General features: G+C 40.8%; 1 protein-coding gene across 2 annotated transcripts in view; it reads left to right on the top strand.

Annotated features, from left to right (window-relative positions):
• The first annotated feature begins 2214 nt into the window (after nucleotides 1–2214).
• GNAI1 (G protein subunit alpha i1) overlaps nucleotides 2215–15230 on the top strand; it is an 81658-nt gene continuing 68642 nt past the window's right edge. The window contains exon 1 of one of the 2 annotated variants that reach the window (XM_015134189.3): nucleotides 2215–2668. In XM_015134189.3, coding sequence (XP_014989675.1) covers nucleotides 2551–2668 — 118 coding nt within the window. In that variant the 5' untranslated portion in view covers nucleotides 2215–2550. Of the gene's footprint in view, nucleotides 2669–2806; nucleotides 3467–15230 lie in introns of those variants that run through there. The other variant, XM_015134190.3, reaches the window with a different exon arrangement.

Raw genomic sequence — 15230 nt, 5'->3', positions numbered from 1 at the left:
TAACCCACAATACGATGGTATTTGGAGTTGGAACGTTTGGGAGGTAATTAGATTTGGATGAGGTCTTTAGAGTGGGGCCTTTAAGATGGGGCTTTATAAGAAGAGGAGAGACCAGAATGCTTTCAAGCTCTCTCTCGCTCTTGCTCTGCCATGTGAGGACACAGCAAGAAAGAGGCCATCTGCAAGGCCGCAGCAGAATCCTCACTGAGGAACTGAATCAACTGGCACCTTAATCTTAGATTTACCAGCCTCCAGAACAGTGAGAAATATATTCCTATTGTTTCAGCCACTCAGGTTATGGTATTTTTAGGGCAGCCTGAACTAATACATACTTCTTTAAACTCCCCACCAATATTCTGTTATCACCTCCTTCAAACATTTTTTTCAAAACTTTCTTATTTTAGAATTTCCCCCCATACTGATCAGTTCATTACTCTGCATCCTCTTAGGAATTTTGCTACATATAAATCTAATTTGCTGTTCTTATTCATTTATGTATTACATTTTAACTCACCTATTTGACTAACTTCAAAGGACAGAAGTAACGTCACCTATTTGACAAACTTCTGTTACACCTTCATTTCTCCAAAACATAAGTTTTGTAGTAATTTTTACCAATATTCAGCCACCACTGCTTCTTTTTTTGCTGAAACTGTTGGCTCCACACTCTGGTCCAAACTTAATAGGAAAGACTCACCATGAAAGATAATCAAGAATGGCTAACACACAGTATGTTGAAATTTAATTTCCTTAAGTTTAATTCCAGAGTTCTGATACACATTAGCATTTAGAGTGCCAAGAATTACAGTGTAGAAGGTGAGTAAGTACATTTAAAGATTGCTCCTTTTTGTTGTTATATTACAAAAGATTATAGTTGAGGCAGATCTTGAAATTGCATCTCATCAGCCCAGCAGGTGGTGTGACTCCCATAGGAGAACAGGAAAGGACATGTCCCATAAGGAGGTAACTCAGAGTCTCTGCTAGCTCACAAGCGTGGTCTCAGTGACCTACTCGAAAGCTATTCTGCTTGTATCATCAGTTCAGCCTCACCTTGGAAAACTCAAGCCCAGTTTTCTCAAATGATTTTTAGATAATAAGATTTCCAGATGAAAACCAGGGAGCATTTCCCAATTTTTAATACATCAAGGAAGATGTTTTTCCTTGCTACCAGTCCCATTTTCTAATCAGTTAACGCTTCCTGTGATATCTGTAGGGGAAAGGTGTAGTGCAATTGACAGGGAGAGATGAGATCTTAAGCCTCTGCTCATTCATTGGGTGCTGAGTAGTAATGCCTCCTGCAGGCCACAGGAACTTATCTCGGGCGGATCAGTTACAGCTGGAAGGATGGGGCCATAGCCCCATAAATGCACTCCTCATTTTATGGGGAAAGAAGCTAAGGCCTGTAAAAACGACATGCCCAGTGGTACAGGAGTTACAAACACGGTAATAAATATTGGCTCAAAATTTGGCATGGAAGCTTATGTGCTGCTCTAGAGGAGATCTGCTATGATGTGGAGATTGGCTTGTTGTGGGTGTATTTTATTGCTCTTATCATTTAAAAGTACTTTTTGATTATTTGTCTCCCATTTTTTTAGGTTACAAGGAAATCCTTCAAAATGAGTTCTTGTGAAAAACCTGAGAATGGAAGGAAGGAGGGAGGGATAGGAAGAAGGAAAGAGAAGCAAAAGGTAGGAAGAAAGTTGACCTTGTTGCCCTTTCCTAGTCTCCTCCCCCGACTTTCCTGTTCTCCACTGTGTCCATCTCTGGTTTCACCAGGCTCCATTCCTTCCCCAGCTCCCTGTTTCCCACGGCCCTGAAAGCCAGCCGACAGGGATTTGCATTTTGAAAAGCCTTGTGTGGCTGCCGGCGCTGGGCATGCTCAAACGCCCAGAACTGGCTTTTTTCGGCAACTTTGGCAGCTCTCCCACCCCTACCCGAAAGGGCAGGTACGCACAGCTCCGTTGGTGTGAGTAAACGGAAAGAAATTACCCCACTCCCGCCCAGGGCAGAAGGCCACAGGCCCGCGGGTCAGTGTTGTGCTCCGGGGACGCTGCCAGGGGGCGCCGGGCCCTCGGGGGTGTCGCGGCGCCGCGGTAGGGAGCCGGGGGGCGCGCGCGCCCCTCCGAGTGGGCGCTGTCCAAGGGCACGTGCGCGGGCGCGCGCTCTGGGAGTGGTCGCGGGGTGGCAGGAGGGGCGGGGCCGCGGCGGCGCGCGGAGGCCGAGCTCGGCTGGGCTTGGCGAGGCTGCGGCGCGGCCACCGGCGGGAGGGCAGCAGTCACTGTACCCAGAGCTTCAAAACCCCAAACCGGAGACTTGGGGGCGCTGAGCCGCACCGGGAAGCAGAGCCTGGCCGTGAGGAACAGCCGCGCGTTGCTGTCTGCCCCTCTGCGGACGGCGTCTCTCTCGACTCCGCTTAGGAAGTGGTGGGGGTGGCGTGGCCCCCGTCGGGAGGCGTTCGAACGCCCGCTCAGAGAGAGAAAGGATTCCCCTGTGCTTGGAGCCCGCACTCGGGCGCGGAGGGAGCGGCGGCAGGCTCTCGCTCTCGGCAACATGGGCTGCACGCTGAGCGCCGAGGACAAGGCGGCGGTGGAGCGGAGTAAGATGATCGACCGCAACCTCCGCGAGGACGGCGAGAAGGCGGCGCGCGAGGTCAAGCTGCTGCTGCTTGGTAAGGGCGGCCGGGTCGGGGACCCCGGGTCGGCGGGGGACCGGGCGCGGCGCTCCGCGGTGACCGCTGCGCGGCCCTCGGCGTTTGGAAACCCGGAGGGAAGGGGAGGAAGCGCCCGAGGAGGCTTCCGAGCGGGAGCTAGGTCAGGCGGTGCGCAGCCGAGGCGGGTCCTCCTCTCCGGGTGCCCGGCCTCCCTCCGCCCCGGCGGGCGAGGACTCCCCGTGGTGGGGCGGGCGCGTCACTTCTCTCGGATGCCTTCGGCGACCCAGCAAAGAGCCCAGGCGCGAGTCCGAGGCGGCGGGTCCTGTGGAAACCCTTTGCTTTGAAGTTTAGCTCAGCCTTACAAAGACGAAGGGGCATTCGTGGCTAGAAAATAACCACCCCCCCACGCCGTCCCCAGCCCCCTCCCGGAAAACCCTTCTTCGTGTGAGGTGTGGGTTGTGTTTCGACTGTGGTTTTCTCATGCCCAGAGTGCCACGTTTGGTGAAATCAGTGCACCTTTTGTGGGGTCTCTGAGATGGGGCTGAAATGTCTTTCCTGTTAACTTCCTATGGCGACTCCTTAAGTGGTCAAGGAGCATCGATTACATTCCGCCTGCGCTGGGGAAAGGCTGCGCTGGATGCTTGATTTTTCTTGCTGTAGGGGCATGGAAGCCACCCAAGTGGGGTTGGGAAGCTTTGCTTTAGTAGTAGGCAAGACTCGAGTGGTGAAAACTGCTGTGAAAGGAGCGAGAGGGTCACGCCAGACAACACGGTTCTCCCTCCGCTGCCACCGTTTCTGATGAATGAGATTTGCCAGGTACACGCAAGGCTTTTATTTGTTCTTCGCACTGTTCTGTTCGTGAAACGCTACGTGGAGGTCTTTTCCAAATGTTTGACAGGGAAGAAAATAAAAAAGAGTAAACCAGGGTTTTCATTGAGGGAAGCAGTAGGAAAATAGTCACAGGTTAAGATTTGTGAGTTAGGGTTTTCTTTTGTTTGCATGTTTTCTTCTCACACTCTAGGTATTTAGATGAAAAATTTCTCAGAATCTTCATTTGCATTTCCAAGGACTGCTTTTATTTTTATACCAGTTATAATAAAAAAGAAATGTTGCACAAACCTGTTTTCAGTAAGCTTCTGTTTCATTGGTTTAATGACTGCAGAAAAAATGGTGGTTTTTTTTTCTCCATTACTAGTAGGCTTGGGAGCAGCAAAGTTGGCATGACTAAAAGTAATAATGATCTGAGTCATTTTGCAAGTAAACTGTGAAATAACTTTGCATTTTAAAGACCTGCGTGGCTTTTTTCACCCTCTCGCCCCCAACATAAGTCTTTCTCAGTTAATGCTGTTGCCTAAGTTTTTACATTATTAAGAAATACTGTGTTTTGAGGAGGTTAGTGTATCTGCTTCTCTTGTGAATTGAATGTGAGATAGATATGAAATGAAAGGATTAAAAAGTTTTTTTCTTGCAGTTTTTGCTCTCCTGGTGTGATATGTTGTTTCAGTGTATTTTTGTGTGACTCTTAGTTTGAGCCAGCCATCCACCATGTTTAAAGCAATTGAGAAATGAATCATCTGGTCGTGGTGTTTTGTCCTTTAATTAGGTGACTGTTAGGGATGGACTAGAATAAAGGTCCCAGGAGGAGGCTTTTGCTTGTGTTCAGAAGAGATCAGTGTGTCTTAACCTTAGCACGGTTGGCATTTGGGGCCGGGAAATTCTTTGTTGTGCAGGTTGTTTTTGTGCATTGTAGGATGTTCAGCAGCATCTTTGGCCTCCACTCATTAGATGGTAGTAGCAGTCCCCCAACCTATGAGCTCCAAAAGCGTTTCCACATATTGCTAGAAGTCCTCTGGGGGCAATATACAGCCTTAGTTAAGGACCACTGTTCTAGATTAACACTTAAATATAATTGAATGTATAATATAGAATCAGAAGGTGAATCTTTACAGTCATCATAGTGAGTTTGGAGAGAGATGTAGCAGAGGCCTTATTTTCAGAAGAAATTATGGAATTCTTATTTCTGTTTTGTTTTTGTTTGTTTTTTTGAGACGGAGTCTTGCTCTGTCGCCCAGGCTGGAGTGCAGTGGCCCGATCTCGGCTCACAGCAACCTTCGCCTCCTGGTTCGAGCCATTCTCCTGCCTCAGCCTCCGGAGTAGCTGGAACTACGGGTGCGTGCCACCATGCCTGGCTAATTTTGTGTTTTTAGTAGAGACCGGGTTTCCCCATGTTGGCCAGGCTTGTCTCGAACTCCTGACCTCAGGTGATCCGCCCGCCTCGGCCTCCCAAAGTCCTGGGATTACAGGCGTGAGCCACCTCGCCTGACCAGAATTCTTATTTCGTTAAACCAGTACTAGCACCATTAGAAATACTTCAGAATGATTTTTAGCAATCTCTAGGTGACTGAATTCTTTCGGCTGTCTTTTCTAGCTTTGGTCTTTTGCTTTTCCCTACCTCTTGGGAAATCCTGGCTGTCCTGCTGGCCCAGCACTCTGCTCTGTCTTATCCCCGGTCTACTCTACCCTTTTGCCCAGAGTTCCAGCACCCTAGTCCTGTAAACAGAATGCTGGCTTACTTATTCCAGAAATTCAATTCTTGGAATGTTTGAAGACATTGTTTTCCTAATTTGACTTTAGTAGTGAATTGTGACCTTTGGTTCTTTTTTGAATCCTTAAAGCATATGTATAAGCAGCTCATTGAAATAATTCCATGTAAAACACGGCAACAGAATCAACTAGAAATGTAAAAACGTTTCTAGGTAACGTATAACCAGTATCACAGCCATTTACATCAGATCTTGTTCCTTTTCACTTATTCTGTTTTTCTCATCAAATGATGTTTTTTAAATTTAAGGCATAAAAACTCTAAAGTTAAAGACAGTCTGTAAATATATTGTATTTTTTTCTTAAGGAATGTATTGTCATTTTAGACAGTGGGGCTGAGTAATTTAGATATGAGACTTGCACACTGTTAGTAAAGATTTTGGCACTGAGTGTCTATATGATTTAAATCAGAGGTATTTCAATATACTGAGCAGTGAACTAGGCCTTAAAAAAAGAGGACCTAATCTAATCATTGGCACTAAGGAAATTAGGCCAGAGTTTGGGTTGTTTGTCTTTTTGGTTTAGTTTTTATGCTTATTAGGATGACAGTACTTAATACAGAAACTTATTTTAAAGAAGTAAGTAATAATGAATTTTTTTTAATAATGCCTACTTGTTGAGGAAATTATTTTTTATTATATCTTTGAGAATGTTTTAATACATCATCCTTCTAAGGGCAGTAAGATTAAGCTTATGCTTTATTTCAGTAGGTAACTGTAGTGTACTACTGGTACTTACTAAATGTTTTATGTGTTTTGAGAACATAAGAGATGATATACAAATAAATGATCATCAATTAATTTTCTCTTCCAAAGCTTTGAGCAGTATTCTCCTTTATTCCACCTCACTATCCTTCCTTCCGCTCCACTCACCCTCATATACAAAATTGGACACCCTTGTCTCCTTCTTTAGCTTGGTTTGAATATTCCAGGTTTAGGAGAAAATGAGCTGAGGGATTGGATTTCTTCTGTTTGGTGGATATTTTTCTATTGCGACCACCGGCCAGCTCTTTGGGATGCTGCATCTTTAATCTTCACTCCTTTTGAACTTGCCCTGTGACTTCCCCTAGTTGAGAAATTTTGGCATTGCAGGGCTTTTGATTTTTCATTGCTTTGACTTTCTTAGAATTGGTTTAGGATCTTAGATATCAGAAAGCCCATTTCCTTGAATAAATGGACCCGGTATTTCAGTATGGGTTGTGTGCTTCTCTCTCGTGGTGTACCTTATATTAGCAGTTACTTTAATAAGAAGCCACAGGTGGTTTAAGAGTGTATTTTGGAATTGGTGATTTTTTCTGTACCTTCCGTTTTTCATTTTCATATTCATAGTTCAATTCCTTCACTGCCTCTGGCAGCCTAATTCCAGTAGGCTTTCCTGCTTCTTGTCTTTCCCTCTAGCCTGTTCTTTCTACTGTAGGTATCATGCTGCTTCCTTGCTCAAAAACCTTTGTTGACTTTTCCGTTTCCTGCAGAATAAAATCTTTTAGACTTGGCTTCCCTCTACCCTTATACTTTTTCCTTAGGGCACCCTTCTCCTCCAAACAGAAACTGTTGGCATATATTAAAGCATATTTGCACTTGATTTCTGGTGGTGGTTAGCCTTCTGCCCAGCCTATTTTCCTACTGCTGTGAGCACTTTAAAGGCAGAACTTTTGTAGGTTTTCTTTGAATTCCTAACAACCCTTCTATTTTATCATGTGTAAAATGACTTCTTAATTATGTAAAATTTTCTTGCTGGAATATAAACTTTTTGCTCTGCTGTTTTCATTATCAATGAGAGCAAATAACTGCCCAGCCAAATTATGTAAACAAAAAAGGAATAGTAAATTATGTGATGACCACAGTGAACACATGGCATCTAAAATCAAATTGTTTGGTTTAAGATTTTTTTTTCATATTTATAAGAGCTTTTCACAGTCATTATATTTGATAAATTAAAGTTGTGAAAATGATAATGGATATTCATTGGAGGAGGGTCTGCTATGTTGCAATTATGGGATTTTGCCCTGCAAATTTTTTTTTTTTTTTGTAAAGGTGGATCTCATTTTCTGATTTTTATTTTTGGCCCCAATTTTTGATGCATAAAAAGTATGACTCTTGTTGAATGTCTCAGTGATAGGAAATATGCCTGTCTTACAGAGTTTAATAGATGTTATTTAAACCTGAAAAAGACTGCTGTAATTTTTTAAACAAAAATTGTGTATTCAACCACAACCTTAATTTTTATTTTGTAATAAATTTCTAGCTGCCTTGGAAAATTCTATGTACAACAAATTCACATGGGAAGACTTGAGTGTATTTGAGTGTATTTGCAGATTTCTTGGTCACATGTTCTGGCGTGCCGTTAACCAATGTATGACTCCCCAGAGTATGACACGGTGAAGTTCAGATCCCAAACTCCATTTGAGTCTCATGAACTAAGGTCAGCTCTACCTCATCTTTTAGTGCTCGGACTGCTTTCTGTCCTAACTTGTGAGTGCCAATTAAAAACCTTAATGGAAATAGGGCAGAAGTAATTTTAAAATGAATATTCATTACCATAAATGTAATGACTTAATGCAAAATTTATTGTCATACAGTTGTGGAGGTTAGAAGTCCAAGAAAGGTTTCCACTGGGCTAAAGTCAGGTTGTCCATAGGGCTTCTTTTCTTCTGGAGATTCTAGAGGAGAATCCATTCCCTTGCCTTTTTCAACCTCTTCAGAGGCTGCCTGCTTTCATTGGCTCATGGTGCCTTCTCCATCTCAAAGCCAGCAATAGCTGGTGGAGTCTTTCTCATGTGGCATCACTCTCCTGCCTCCCCTTTTCACTTGGAAGGAGCTTTGTAATTACATTGGGCCCACCCACATAATCCAAGTTAATAGCCCTATCTCAAGATCACATCTGCAAAATTCATTTTGCCCTGTGAGGTGACATATTCACAGGTTTCGTGGATTGGGACATATTTATCTTTGGGGACCATTATTTTGCTGAGCACAGTCAGTCCTCTGGCTCCCAAAGGTTGGTGTCCATCCTGCATGCAAAATGCATTCACCCTCTCCCAACATCTCTGAAAGTCTCAACCCAGTACAGCCACATCTGACTGCAGAATCTCAACCAGGCTCTTGATCTAACTCAGGAATGGGTGAGATTCTGGATTTAATCCATACTGGGACAAAATTCCTATCTGTTTGTGGACCTGTGAAACTAGCAAACAAGTTATCTGCTCCCAGAATATGGTGAGTCAGGCATAGGTTATCATTAAATGGAAAGAAAAAAGGAGTCACAAGTTTTGAGCGCTTTCAAAACTCCTTTAGGTTTCAAGGGCTGGGGATAGTTCTATGTGACTCTTTGCTCCACCCTCTGGGTACTGAACTTCTCCACTCTTGGGAGTCATCCTTCTATTCTAATCAAGGGTGGTAGCACTTGTATGCTGCTTATTACTTTTATCAGCCTGTTTCTTGCCTGTGGAATTATGATGGTCTGACAACATTATTTCATTTCATATTCTTTTACTTCACTTTTTTCCTCTCCCGTTTTACTGTAACCAGTAAGAAAAAACAAAAACAAGAAACCGGCCACATCTTCAATACTTTGCTTGGAAATCTCTTCATCTTAGTGTCCAGGTTCATAGCTTATAAGGTCTGCTTTCAATATAACTGCTGGACTTAATTCAGCTAAGCTTTCTGCCAGTATATAACAAGTATCCCCCTTCCTCTAGTTTCTAGTAACATGTTTCACCTTTCTTCCTATCCAAGTCCTCATCAGCAGCAGATTTAAGGTCCATGCATCTAGCAATAGTGTGTTCATGATAATTCACATGTTTTCTAAGATGATAATGTTTCATATACCAGGCTCCTCACTTCCTTCTGAGCCCACACTGGGAGAGACATTAACATCGTATTTCTACTAACAGTGTGTCAAGGCCACCTAGACTTTTTCTGTTACGCTCCTCAGAATTCTTTCAGCCTCTGCCGGTTGCCCATTTCTGCATTTTTAGGTGTTATAGCAGCACCACACTTCCCATTATCTTCATGGATATATATAACTTTTGAGAGTACAAAATGATTGTAATTTTACATTCTCCCGTCCCTCATAATTTATGTGACTATCATGGTAACACTAAAAGCACCAGTTTCTTACATGTCATATGGAACCCATGGTGTTACTCAGGTCGTAACGTGAAAGAATAAAGCTCTTCTTTGCCTTTTCTTCATTGATGTTTTTCCTGATCATCCAGTCTAAATTAGTCTTCCTTCCTCTCCCTTCCTAATAATATTGAAATCATCTTGTACTTTTATTTTTTATTGTCTGTTGCCTTTCTCTATGGCATTGGCCCCATCAGAACATGAATCTTGTCAGACTTATCACCTGATGGGATGGTGCATAGTAGCCGTTTCATAATTGTCGGTTAAATGAATTGATAAATTGTTGAATATTAATTTTGACTAGTTTTCTTTTAAAGGAAAAAATTGGTACATATTCTTTGTGCTTTGGGTATTTTGAGTTTTATATATATATATATATATATATATATCTCTTGCTGTATTAGAGTAATGAAAACCTACTACATTATTCCTAACAGTTCTAAAAAGCAAATTAATTTTGGGTACCATCTTGTTACGTGATCAAAAAAATATGATTCTTGGTAAATAAGTGGTAGAGTGAAATGTGATTTTCATATTTGTATATTTTGGGAACTTTATTTTTAACAGTATTGTTGCCTTGCTGCTTCACGTGTTATTTAGATTTTTTCTTAAAATGCATACACTATTGCAATGAGGCATTTAATATATACTCACAACTCTATATTTCACGCTGGATGATGTGAATCTAGTAAACCTCAGCTTTCAGGAGCCAGCAGGCTGCTCAGAAGCTCACCACCAATCTCTTCTTTATGTCTTGCTTGTTCTCATGTGGTGAGAATGGTCACTGGTGACATTTGTAAAGTGTGTTCTATGCTTTTCATGTCCAATTACGCTTTAGCCTTCCCAGATCCTTAAGAGAATTTACAGTCTACTTGGGGAAGTACAATATATACATAAAAATAAGTCCTCATAATGTCAAATGGGGAAGAAAAAGAATAAAATAGATACTAGGTAGGGGAGGTGAGTGTCAGTATTGGGACTTCATTGTTGATCTTTCGGGGCGGAGGTGGAGGTAGCCTGCCTCTCAGATACTACTTTGGTTATAAATCTGTCAATTTCCTTCGTGTATTTCTGAACCTACTATTTAACCCCGATTGGTTATAAGCTTTGTGTTGTCTGGAAACTTATAATTTAGAAGAGACTTTGCTATGTATGTCTTTAGTTTTCAAACATTTTCCGTGTCTAAGGAATTTTTTTCCCCTCCAAGGTTTATTTAGCTCTGTAGAAAGACTTTCCAGATAGGAAAGGGGAGTTGACTTCGAACTCTGATGGTAAAAGGTTTCCCATGAGGTCTTGGGCAAGTTACCAAATTTTTTAAGCTTTGTTTTTTTCTTCTATGAATGCTGGATAATAAATATATCTGCTTCATAGGGCTAGGGACAAAGTCAGCTAATGCATCTGAAGTACGTAGAATACTACCTGGTACATACGTTCTTAATAATTATAGGCTGTTATTATAAATATTTTAGAAACTCTCTGGAATCAGCCCTCCCTTGCAGTTTCATCCATTTATGGTCATAGACATTAAATTCTTTTTATTGGCTTTTCTTAGCAAGGATGTATATATGTGTGTGTGTGTGTGTGTGTGTGTGTGTACATGTATATGTATATATAGTGAAGACTTCAAGAAGTATAAATTCAGTTTTAAACATTAGTTTCTAATCCCACCGTAACTTCCTTGAGGGACTTGGATTTATCTTAACAGCCTCCTTACTGGGATTAGACCAGGTAAATATTTGTGCTGTGTTAAGAATTCCATAGAGAATGCACTTTAAGTAATCAGAAGACTTTACAAATGTTATAAAAGTAATTTTCTCTTCATTTTATGATCCATTTTTAGAATTAGTGAAGTGATTTCTTGCAAACTTCTTTTTTTTGGGGGAAATAAAGCTGTTCGTGTAAATTATGAAACATTGAGTTCATTCAAAAGATGGTGCTATTTCTCAGAGGAATTTATGACAACTTTCTGTACTGTTGACTCAAAGAGATTCCAGATAGAACTCCAGGATTATAATGGATTTACTTTGAGGAGAAGCATCTCTTGAAAAGTGGTGGTAACCTTGGTAGAGAAACAGTGAATCATTGAATCTGTGATAGTATTTGTGCCTTTTAACAAATTGTAAAAGGAGTTCCTTAAGACTTACGTCTTGAATTGTATGAAACTCCTCCTGTTACCCTTGCCTCACTAAAGTACAGTCCAGAATTTTTTCTAGTAACTAATCTATATTATGTATTTTTCTTGTTTGGGCACATAAATCTTATTTGACAGCTGCTGCCGAAGGCTTACTAATTTTGTTCTTGATGGAAGAAGAACAAAAGAGGGATGGAACTTGTAAGTAAACCTACAGTTAAAATCAATATAATGTAGTAGGAGTTAAAAGAAAACTGCCTTCTTATGTGGTTCCGAAGTTAATCTAATTCCAAGAATTACATTTATTTCAGTATAGCTTAAAATTGGTCCGTGTGTACTAGCTCACTTACATTTTCACAAACTGAGCACATTAATCAGCAATCAGATCAAGAAATGTATGCAAGGGTTATTTTGTTACTGTAAAAAGTAATGCTGGTCAGTAAAGTTGCTGGGACTATAAGATGGTGCTCCTCTAATTCAAGACCAACACTGTGCACTTGCCTCCATCCATTCATCCTCTCTTGCCCCCAGCACCTTTTTCCATCCACCTGATTCTCTAGCGTCTTCACACTGCTTTAAAGACTCCTGTGTCCTGGTCTCAAGTCATGCCTAGCTTTAAAAGTGATAAAATCCAAGTAATACACCCCTTAAGTACTTTTTAATCTATTGTTTTTTAATTTAAACTTTTCAGAATCTTCAGAAAAATAGGCAGCATTCATATTTTTCCTTTTTCACTTTCTAATCACTCTTTGAATTACTTTCTGCTTTAAATTATGGACTTCCTGATTGATACAGAAGTATTGAGAAATAGGCAGTCATGTAACCTTATCAATCTATATCAATCTGTATACTTTTTAAAGAGGTAATGTGGTGTCTGTTCCTGTGTACTTCTCTCCTTCTGGAGTTCCTTTTGTATGAAGGTCGGGCTTCTCATTCGAACTTATTTGTAACTTCTTTGTGGTTTTTATCTTTTTGTGCTACTTACACATTTTCTAGGTTCATTTTTATCCAGTTGGTAGTAACTAATCTGCCTATTGATATATTGAGCTTTACATTTTAGTGGTGAAATTTCTATGTCTAAAAACCATTTCTCATCTTTAGCTTGAAAAAGTATCTGTTATTCTACTTTATTTTCTGGCTTTTTCAAAGCCATTTTCATTATACTCTACCTATTTCATAGTCAGAAAAACTGTTTTTGAAGTTCTTGAGCTTCAGTTATTTCTGGTGTCTTGACTCTGCCTCGCGGTAAATTGTGTCCTCTTGTAATTTTTTATTTGTGAACATGTATTAAGCAGTACATTGTCTGTGTGAATCCTGTACACCCTGCGTTGGCTGCAGTTTTCCTTTCCGTCTCTTGGATGCTGTGGCCGCCTTATTTGGTTTTTCCCAGGCAGCCCTTTCCTGTAGAGTCAATATGAGGTAGCCAGGTTCTCAGCTGTTTTGAATGCTTTGCCTTCCCTGGTTATCTCGAGCATCAGGAAAATTATATGTTGCATACATTCCACAGAGGTCCCATGGTGTTGGGGAAAGGTCAGCTCAGGCATTCCCTCTGCTTAGCCACAATTCATCATACTGCTTGGATACGTGTTGCTGCCTAGGAGACTTTCTTAACCCAAACAGATCACCCTGCCTTTAGCAGTTTCTTCATCGTCTCTGACATACAATTCAACTTTGGCCCAGAGAGGAGATTAAGATACCGGTCTGACTCTGCCTCTCTTTTCCCCATCTGCCTTCTGCAGTTGCTCCTAACTGAATGCCCTATAGCTCCCAAGCTTGCAGGCTCTGCCACAGGATGCCTAGGAAAGTAAGCCACTTGTACTCTTCCATTTTTGTCTGGATGTCACCAGTGTCTGCCTCTTCTCCCATTATTCATGTAAATGCAAAAGAGAAAAAAAGCACTTTAATAATTTTCAAGAATTTCTCATATTACATTGTCTATTGGGTCTGGCTCTGAAGTTAGGTTTTTGTGTTTTTTTTTCCCACAGTTATTCCTACTGTATGTCCTTGCTGCAATCCATGTGCTGACCTTATTTTTTTAGAGCTCGTTCTTTTTAAAGTTAAACTTTACTATGCATAGAAGTAATTTTGAAACTTTCAAAATGCAGATTCTCATTGAGTAGATCTGGGGTGGGGCCTGAGATTCTGCATTTCTCACAGGCTCCCGGGGTGCTTGTATTGCTGAGCCACGGTCCAGTCCGTCTCACCGTCCTAGAGGAGGTGATCTTCTCTGGTTCTTTTCCGTTTATCCATTTCATAAGCATTTCTCACGTCTTATCTGGCCTTTGCCACATTCATGAAAACTATCACTTTATCTGTAAAGTATTTAAAACAGTGCCTTGCACAGCGTAAACATTCATGTTTCAGATATTCACACGTACATGCATACACATATATCACACTTCTTATTATTGCTGTTTTATAGTTAAACTTCTAATGTTAGTCTAGAAACTTGTTTTAGTAGTGCATTTTGAGAGAAACCATTCGGTATCATCTTACATGGAAACATCCACTTCCTTAGGAATGACCAAAAACTATAATTAGTTATAATGCATCTTTTATGATTTGGCAAGAGTTTTTTAAGTGGAGTTCTTTTGATGATATGATTATTCAGGTCAGGCTGAAAGAGCCCCAATAATAATGTTTCTCTGACTGTTTTCCTCTGGTAATGTTTGTGACAAAACTCCTTTGTCATAAATAAATATAGTTGCTGGTGCAGACTGAATGTTTGTATGCCCCTGAAATTCACAGGTTGAAACCCTAACCCCCAATATGATAGTATTTGGAGATGGGGCTTTTGGGAAGTAATTAAGCTTAGATTAGGTCATGAGGGCTGGTCCTTCATGATGAGATTAGTGTCTTTATTTTTAAAAAAAAAGACACAGGAGCTCTCTTGCTTGTACCAAGAAGTGACCGTATGAGACGTACTCAGTGAGGGCCCTCCAAGAGACACACCAGTCTGGTCCCCTGATGTGATCTCCAGCTTCTTGACCTATGAGAAATACATGTTAGTTGTTTAAGCCACCCAGTATAGTTTTCTGTTATAGCAGGCTTCACTGACTGAGACAGTTGCCAACTCTGATTAAGTTTACAGTCATTGGACTTGAAATAATCATGCTGCTTTCCTTCACTTCAGCTCTTCTGATCTGTAGGTGGTGCATACAACATGATTTCCATTACTTTTAAAAGGGAGTTTTGATCTTAGAAAACTATCCTTCATGTTTAGTGATAAGTAATTGCAAAATAAGAACTATTTTGTGATTACAGCATGTGTCCTATAGCTTCTGCTTTCATCATAGTATCATTTGCTGGTTGGGTTTAGTTGCAGTTATGACATCTGGTTCTTATGAAACGTGTAAATTCATTCAACAAATATTTATAGAATGCCAGTTCTGTGGCCTGCATTTTCTAAATATGTGGGAATGGAAGTCTTTGGGAAGCTGATATATTAAAGTACATAACACATTATTGGAACATTTCACCATTAGGTGAAACAATATGTTTTGTTGTTGTTGTTGTTATGTTTAAATGTAAAAATTGGGCTGTAGGTTTACTCTCTCATTTGTCTTAATATGCCTTTGTAGTAAATCATCTTAACGATGTTTTAGATGAATGCAGTTTATAGGTCAAGTTGAGTTTTACTGCTTTTTGCCAAAAACTATTTTAGACTTTCAGAGCTAAGCACTAAGTAAATGGACTCCACAGTAATTCATACTGTGCACATGGT

Source organism: Macaca mulatta, chromosome 3, assembly GCF_049350105.2.
Source record: "Macaca mulatta isolate MMU2019108-1 chromosome 3, T2T-MMU8v2.0, whole genome shotgun sequence".
Lineage (NCBI taxonomy): Eukaryota > Metazoa > Chordata > Mammalia > Primates > Cercopithecidae > Macaca > Macaca mulatta.
Note: the sequence above shows the minus strand (reverse complement) of the source record. Positions and strands in the feature narration are given on the sequence as shown.